The following is an 8,707-nucleotide window of genomic DNA, read 5'->3' as shown; positions in this document are numbered from 1 at the left end:
ACAACAACTAAATTCCTGGTTAAGGAGTGGTCATATTTCATTGTGTGCCTCTATTATACGACTAATGATACAAATATTCCTGTCAGTTAAAAGTGATCAATCCAGTTGGCTTCTACACTATCCCACACAAAACTGAAATCTAGTTTACTGTGGTTGGATTTTAAAATGATAATGGAAAACAAGATCATCAGTGTAGTGTGCTCAGATCCAGAGTGTCCAATAACAATTAGCCAGCAGTTGTATATCATGCAATTGTGTGGAGATTTTCACAATATTATTATTTTGGGCTCTTTTGAGTAATTTTAGTTTGGTTTACATATGAAGCACTTCTTATTTTTCTGAAAATTCAAGGGAATTTGTTTATGCTTCTAATGCTCTAAAATAGCGCATACATCGCCGTTTTCCTCAGAAAACATATTTCTAAAAGTGCTGTTGACTTGAAAAAATCACCATGATGTTGGTAACAACCAAAGAAATCCATATATGCAAAGAAAACAAAACTAATTAGTTTACAAATTAAGTAATGTGTAATGAAATGAAATGCCGCAGGGAAAACGTATTAAACACATGAAGAAAGGGAGGTGTAGAAAGGCAGTGAAAGCCCAGACAGCAGCTGAAATTTCTTATTTCTCGTAGTTCTACAGCAACCCTCTGCCCTTCCTCATTGTAAATGAATATTAACTGCTTCAGTCCAACATCTACATTATTAGGAAGATGAAGATAAAACCAAGGTGGACATTTCAGCAAGACAATGATCCAAAAAACAGCCAAGGAAACTCAAATGCCTTCAGAGAAAGAAAATCAAGCTGTAGAATAGGTCAGACAATCACCTGACTTGAAATCTGATAGAAAATGCAAAATAAGATCTAATTTGATAAACGAGAACCACAAAACCATCAAGATTTTGACACGCTGTTGAAGTCTGTGAAAAAAAAATCGCACCTGAGCAATGCATGTGACTTCATTTTGCATATGAGAGTTTTCTTTAAGCTGTCAGCACCAAAAAAAAACTTTTCTATAAAGTATTAAATAGATTTAACTTCACTTACACCTTGTGTCAATACATAGATTTTTTTTTGTTTTGGTTTAGTTTTATTGTTATATTTGTATTGTTTGAGTTTTTACTAAAATCTGATTCAATTCCCTGTCAACTCCTCTGTTAGAAAAAAAAACATTATGTGTTCAATACTTATCCCCCACTGTATATGGTCAAGCAGGTGATTATAATGTAGCATGCAATAAAACAATAAAGTCAATATATGCAAATATCACAAACTGCAAAATACTAAACACTATTCCATAAATTATTCACATCAAAACAGCTCCTAATTTATTTAATGTGAAGTTCTGTTCTGGTTACATTTGTTTTCAAAATGGAGACAAATTGAAATATTAAACTTATCATAAAACATAGACATTTTAGTTTTAATATTCTTCCGTTTTCTTTTGATTATTTCTTTTGATATTTGGACTAGAAACCAAACCAAACCAGTAATAAAATCTTTTGTATGCTAAATCTGATACATGTCTGGTCTATCATTATTTCAGTCAGTTTGAGTCTTACTTCAACCATGTATGAGGTTCCTAAGGTGAGTTTGTAAATTCTTGTTTGCCAGTGTGATTGTGTCTCAGTGGACCAGCATGCTGAAAATTGTTGCCGTTCACTTGGAGAAAATGGGTCTGAAGTTTGCAGTAATTGATGGCACCGTCAACCCCAAACGCAGAATGGACCTAGTAGAGGAGTTCAACACAAACCCTAAAGGACCTCAGGTGTGTGGCTTATTCCTTTGCATTCTGAAGGTCAAACATTTGACTTATTGTCTGATTTGCTGAATGGCTTTAATCACACCGATGGCTAAAGGGATCAATCGCTAATATTACCAATTATTATTTATGCTGTAGGTGATGCTGGTGTCTCTGTGTGCTGGAGGTGTTGGAATCAATCTGATTGGAGGAAATCATCTGTTTCTCATCGACATGCATTGGTGAGATGCTTCACAAATCCTCAAGACATCAGAAAGATGCTTAATGAACATTTTAAAACACCAATTTTAGTATTACACAGAAGAACTTAATGTTAGCAATTACTGTCACTTGTTTAAATGTTTGAATGGTGGTTATGCCATTGGTTTTATAACTAAACTAAATGAACAGTCATTAAAAAAAAAAAAACTTTGGTTCATACTACAAACTGATAATAAAGTGCAGTGCTTCAAAGAGACTACATGAATGTTTATATTAACTGGGCATTTATTGACAGGAATCCAGCACTAGAGGATCAGGCCTGTGATCGGATTTATAGGGTCGGACAATCTAAAGATGTTACAATTCACAGGTGAGGAGCTGATGCTGCAGTAATGAGCTGGGTTTTCCATCAGCCTGTGTTAATGTGCATTTTGAAGTGTTGCATGAGAAACAAGAGATAGAAATACCAAATTTAATATAGCATGTTGCATAGTTTTATGTTAAGGAAAATTTGCAGCATATAAAAATCAAGTTGAGGTTTACTTCAACTTTGCTTTGTGTATATAGCATGTGTAAAACAGCCGCAAGATTGAACAAAGTGCTTTACAGCATCATAACTAGAGCTACAAAAGAGTGATAGAGAAAAAAAAAAAGAAACAAAAAAAAAGGCATGAAAACAGGCTAATTAGATTCTAGTAGGCCAAGGAAAACAAGTGGGCTCAACGAGAATACACGATCACCTCTATACGCGAGTCTGGAGTGTGGGATTAACAGAAGGTTCTGGTCACAAGATTTTAGACTTCTTGTGGAGGGTATAGTGATGCAGCAGTTCGGATATATAGGTATGTGCTTGACAGTGCAGCGATTTAAGCACAAATAATAGAATTTTAAAATGTATTCTACAATGAACAGGCAGCAAATGAAGTGTCTTGCAGATGCTATTACTACAAAGAGTTGCAGTAATCAAAATGTGATTTGATAAAAGCGTGTACGGCCATCTCCAAGGGCTTGTCTGTGTGAAAGTGTTTAATTTTTGCAAGTGTACTGAGCTAATGAAAATTTGTTAATCACAGTGGAGATTTGTTGAAATCTTAAATTTGACAGTTTTGCAAGTCATCTAAAAGAACACCCAGATTCCATACCTGCGAGAACTTAAAATATGATAAAGGTCCTAGGTTAAAATTAAAGCCTTTCATATTTTCTGATAGACTAAAAACAAGTAACTTTTTCTTCAATTAAGAATAAAAAATGTTGACGTCATTTAAGCAGGTAGAGAGAGTAATCTATGGGCAGTGTTATTTTTTTAAAAGTGAATAGATTTTTTTTTGTTTTCTAAAAATTGTGCCCAGAGGTACAGTAGCATATAAAATAAAAATATAATAGGGACTAAGATGGATCCCTTCAGAAGATCACAGAGAAAAGCAGAAAACAAGCGGAATCCTACTAGTCTAGAAGTGAGAAATCAAGTTGACAGATTGATTGCATGGCATCATGGGTCAATCTCTTCACAGGTTTGTGTGTGACAGTACAGTGGAAGACAAGATCTCTTCTCTCCAGGAGAAGAAGAAAGAGCTGGCTCAGAAAGTCTTGTCTGGAACTGGATCCTCATTCACTAAACTGTCTCTGGCAGATCTCAGGGTCATCTTTGGTGTGTGATGTGCATTTTATTTCAGCAAGGACTTATTAGTCTGTAGTCATTGTTTTGCGCTCTCTCTCTCTCTCTCTCTCTCTCTCTCTCTCTCTCTCTCTCTCTCTCTCTCTCTCTCTCTCTCTCTCTCTCTCTCTCTCTCTCTCTCTTTCTCTATTGTATTACATTGAAAATGGCATGAAAAGAAAATATGTTGAATGTTCATACTAAATAAATAGAAAGTGTCACTGTTGTCTCCTCGCATGCAACCTTTAGTATCTTTTATTTTCCCTGATGTACAAGTTGTTCTCAAACCCATTATTTGGCTTATTTGGCTTCCACATTGATCTTGCTCAATTTAAGGGCATGGTTACACCTGGTCACTTCCTCTGTTTCTTTAATCAGATAGTTATCTGCTTTGTGTGAAAGGTTGCATAAATCTTCCAAATCCCATGCTATATGCAACTACGTTACATGGGCTAAAGTGTCATATATGCCACATTTTAATCAATATTATTGTTTACAGAAACTTGAGCTATATATGTTATTTAATTCAAATTATCTCATACAAATAATTTTATTTGATGGCTGTGAAACATCCTTAACATCCTAAATGAAAGATCTATTTTGTCACACAGATGCATGCAAGACATAATTTAAAACTGTCAAGGGTTTAATTAATTTGTGTTTTATAAACTCTTTCAAAAACAAAAACTTCTGTTAGAGTATTTTATTTTGGTTATTCTATTTTTCTACAACCTCAAATTCCATTCCTTTTCACAACACTTAAATTTATACAGCACTCAGCAAAGGAAGCTTTCTAAAATTTTCTAAAGCAAACTTTACAATATTATGTTTAACAAAATAACTTACAATAATGGTTAAAAAATTTGTAGCCCAAACTTATGTTTGGGAAAAATGATAAATCAAATATTTTCAAAAATAGCAAAAATCAAGAGAAAGAAAAAATATATACAATTTTGTTGAAAATTCTCAATTTGTAATTTTTTTCCAATATTTTGCTTGAATTTAAATGCATTATCTTTCTATTTCTAAAGATGTTCTGTGACTAAAATATTATTTAATAAATATATTTGTTCAATAAATCTGTTTTCTTCAAATGCACCAATATATATATTACCCAGGAGCAGCATGGTGGCACACGATCGCCTCACAGCAAGAAAGTCGCTGGTTCGAGCCTAGCTGGGTCAGTTGGCATTTCTGTGTGGAGTTTGCATGTTCTCGCTGTGTTCCGGTTTCCCACACAGTCTAAAGACGTGTTATAGGTTAATTGAACAAGCTAAATAGGCCGTAATGTGTGTGTGCATGTAAGAGTGTATAGGTGTTTCCTGGAGTTGGGTTGCGGCTGGAAGAGCATTCTCTGCGTAAAACTAAAAAAAGAAAATAAGTAAATGAATATATTACCCATATTCAATGAGAAATGGATCAAAAAAGTGCTTTCATTTTCAGCTGAGCACTATATATATATATATATATATATATATATATATATATATATATATATATATATATATATATATTTTTTTTTTTAATATATATATATATATATATATTTTTTTTTATATCATTATAGGGCAGCATGGTGGCGCAGTGGGTAGCACAATCGCCTCACAGCAAGAAGGTTGCTATTTCGAGCCCCGGCTGGGTCAGTTGCTGTTTCTGTGTGGAGTTTGCATGTTCTCCCTATGTTTGTGTGGGTTTCCTCCGGGTGCTCTGGTTTCTCGCACAAGTCCAAAGATGTGGTATAGGTGAATTGGATAAGCTAAATTGGCCATTGTGTGTGTGTGTGTGTGTGTGTGTGTGTGTGTGTGTGTGTGTGTGTGTGTGTGTGTGTGTGTGTGTGTGTGTGTGTGTGTGTGTGAGAGAAAAAGAGTGTATGGATGTTTCCCAATGACGGGTGGCAGCTGGAAGGGCATACGCTGCATAAAACAAATGCTGGATAAGTTGGTGGTTCATTTCGTTGTGGCAAGGCAATCCCTAGAATAATAAAGGGACTAAGCCGAAAAGAAAATGAATAAATGAATTTATTATTATTTATTATATATTCAGATCTTTGGCTGTTTCATCATGATGTCTGAACACAACATTGACCCACCCACATTGCCCGCAAACCTGAGAAAGCACCACTTATATTTCAGAAAATTCAAAAGCATTTATTTGTTTTTTGTAAAACTCTAAAATGACACTCATTATGTCTTCAAACAAGTTTTTATGAAAAGCATGACAGTAAAAAACATTTATGCAGTATGTTGAAACTGTTCCAAATTACAGCATGCAAATGTAGCCAGAACGTGGCTGATGTACTTGACCTAACCTAATAATACCCAGATTTATACTAATAACCCAAATCTTCAAACACTAAACACAATTCCTTAAATTTGTCACATCATAACAGCTGCTCAGTAGCCCATATAGCTCATTCAGAATCCTCTTCAGCTAAACCACAAAATAAAACACTGTTTAGGTCTGTAGTTCAGGTTGCATTTGTCTTACAAAATGTTGACATTTTATTTGTTAGGAAAAACAAGTAATACATTTAATTTGTATTCCATTGTTTGTTGAGGGGATGCATGTCATTTAATGATTTAGCAGAGGAGGATTTTGGTTTTGTGGAGCAGGATTAGGATTTAGCGGAGGAGGATTCTGGTTGAATGGAGGGGGATTTTGATTCAGAGGATTCCGGTTTGGCAGAGGAGGATTTCAGTTTGGAGGAGGAGGATTCTGGTTTGGCGGAAGAAGATTCTGGCTTGATGGAGGAGGATTCTGGTTGAATGGAGGAGGGGGATTTTGATTTAGAGGATTATGGTTTGGCGGAGGAGGATTTTGATTCAGAGGGTTCTGGTTTGGTGGAAGAGGATTTCGGTTTGGAGGTGGAGGATTCTGGTTTGGCGGAAGAAGATTCTGGCTTGGTGGAGGAGGATTCTGGTTGAATGGAGGGGGATTTTGATTCAGAGGATTCCGGTTTGGCAGAGGAGGATTTTGATTCAGAGGGTTCTGGTTTGGCGGAGGAGGATTTAGGTTTGGAAGAGGAGGATTCTGGTTTGGCGGAAGAAGATTCTGGCTTGGTGGAGGAGGATGCTGGTTGAATAGAGGGGGATTTTGATTCAAAGGATTCCGGTTTGGCGGAGGAGGATTTGGATTCAGAGGGTTCAGGTTTGGCGGAGGAGGATTTGGATTCAGAGGGTTCAGGTTTGGCGGAGGAGGATTTCTGTTTGGAAGAGGAGGATTCTGGTTTGGCGGAAGAAGATTCTGGCTTGGTGTTGGAGGATTCTGGTTGAATAGAGGGGGATTTTTGATTAAGAGGATTCCGGTCTGGCGGATAAGGATTTTGATTCAGAGGGTTCTGGTTTGGTGGAGGAGGATTCCCGTTTGGCGGAGAAGGATTTTGATTCAGAGGGTTCTGGTTTGGCAGAGGAAGATTCTGGTTAGGTGGAAGAGGATTCCGGTTTGGTGGAGGATTTTGATTCAGAGGATCCTGGTTTGGCTGAGGAGGATTCTGATTGAGAGGATTCTGGTTTGGGTCAGGATTCTGGATTAGTGGATTCTGTTTTGTAATTAGTTGAATAAGTTCTTCGGTCAGTTTCTTCCAGTCCATGTTACTATTATTAATTGCATTTAAATATGTTCTACAGTCTTCTTTAGTTTTTGTTTTTATCATCTCTTGCATTTCTATTTCGATGCACCTCATTGTCTCCTCTTCGTAAATATCTTCAAATAAAGATTTGTATGGTGTTTTAGAACACTGATAAATTATGGAAACTAAAAACCAAATCAGTGGGAAAATAAAGAGAACTGACAGGCCAGCTACCTGGGGGAAAAAACAATATCAACATGAAGTATTATGTATATTAAGTAGAATATCAATTTCTAAATTTTCACATGTATCAATATTTTAAAGTGGATTACAATACATGATGAAAATTGTTTTTTTGTATGATCCAACATTATAGTAAATGTTTTAAAACTTGCCCCACTTTACAGTACAAGTGAAAACCCCTATATTTGCAACAAATTCATTTTTTCATTCTTATCACACATTGAAGACAGTGAAAAGTTAAATGTAAAATTGCATACTGATATGCATGAAATTCATTTAGACTTCAAAAATAAAAGTTGCTAATATTCTTCATTCACATTTAATAATGAAAAAAAAATTGTGATTGTCAAATTAAATATTAGAAACATAAAAAAATAAAAATAAATAAATAAATAAAAACTTACCTGTGATAGTGCCTGGTAATGTCTAATATTCTGAGACTCTTCAGCAGTAAGCTTTTCCGTCTCTTTACAAGGAATTTGATCATGCCAATGTGTTACATTTCCTTCTGTTAGTATCCAGCAAACCAAAGCATCACCATCAATCAAAACCGTTACAATCCATAATGCAGAAAGTACAACATTTCTGAAAATCTGTGTACAGGTAATCCTACAGCAGCATCTCCATGAACGTTGTGGACCGGAGCAAGTACAACACTGTGCACACATTATTCTACTTGTTTTAGTAGTCAAAGTCAGTATAAGCCAAAGTCCGCAGAATGGAAGAGCAGCATACAATATACAGAAAGCCGTGTTGTTATAAGCATTGCATGGACATTGGAAGTCCAGTCTGAAGGAGTACTGAAAAATAAGAAATATGAAAGCGAGTGCAAATGCATTTCCAGGAGCGACCAGATTCTTCATCAAGCCAGATTCAAAGATTTGATGATCATGCGGCATTCTGACAGATCCTTGCAGGTCAAGACTAGTTTGAGGTTACTACAAAAGTTAGGTTCAAATTGTCTGCTTTCAGTTTTCTCCTTTCTAAAATGTCAGAATGACATCAGAGTGGAAACTCAAAATCTATGTAAGGAAAGGTTATGATACCAGGCTTCAGGTTTATCAAGGTTGAATGGTATTGTCTCCTCCCCTTAAGTGAGTGTATGAGTGAGTGAGAAATATATATATATATATATATATATATATATAGAGAGAGAGAGAGAGAGAGAGAGAGAGAGAGAGAGAGAGAGAGAGAGAACATTACCCAAACAATCTCAATTACAGTGATGGAGTCTTAAATTCTGCATGTAGTTCACAATTTCTAGTGTTTAAACTTTT

At 35.6% G+C, this 8,707-nt stretch overlaps 2 protein-coding genes across 2 annotated transcripts in view; one reads left to right on the top strand and one right to left on the bottom strand.

The window, feature by feature from the left end:
- ttf2 (transcription termination factor, RNA polymerase II) overlaps positions 1 to 3,861 on the top strand; it is a 19,690-nt gene extending 15,829 nt beyond the window's left edge. The window contains 4 exon segments of the mRNA XM_056465336.1: positions 1,617 to 1,770; positions 1,903 to 1,985; positions 2,261 to 2,335; positions 3,477 to 3,861. Coding sequence (XP_056321311.1) covers positions 1,617 to 1,770; positions 1,903 to 1,985; positions 2,261 to 2,335; positions 3,477 to 3,621 — 457 coding nt within the window. The 3' untranslated portion in view covers positions 3,622 to 3,861.
- A 1,842-nt stretch (positions 3,862 to 5,703) lies between these two features.
- On the bottom strand, positions 5,704 to 8,501 carry LOC130234951 (probable serine/threonine-protein kinase samkC). The gene is made up of 2 exons (XM_056465303.1): positions 7,835 to 8,501; positions 5,704 to 7,421 (listed from the first exon to the last, which is right to left on the bottom strand). The coding sequence occupies exons 1-2, from the start codon at positions 8,327 to 8,329 to the stop codon at positions 6,414 to 6,416; spliced, it is 1,503 nt and encodes a 500-aa protein (XP_056321278.1). The 5' UTR covers positions 8,330 to 8,501; the 3' UTR covers positions 5,704 to 6,413.
- Between the last annotated feature and the right edge of the window lie 206 nt (positions 8,502 to 8,707).

Source organism: Danio aesculapii, chromosome 9 (assembly GCF_903798145.1).
Source record: "Danio aesculapii chromosome 9, fDanAes4.1, whole genome shotgun sequence".
Lineage (NCBI taxonomy): Eukaryota > Metazoa > Chordata > Actinopteri > Cypriniformes > Danionidae > Danio > Danio aesculapii.
This window is presented reverse-complemented; position numbering and strand designations above follow the sequence as displayed.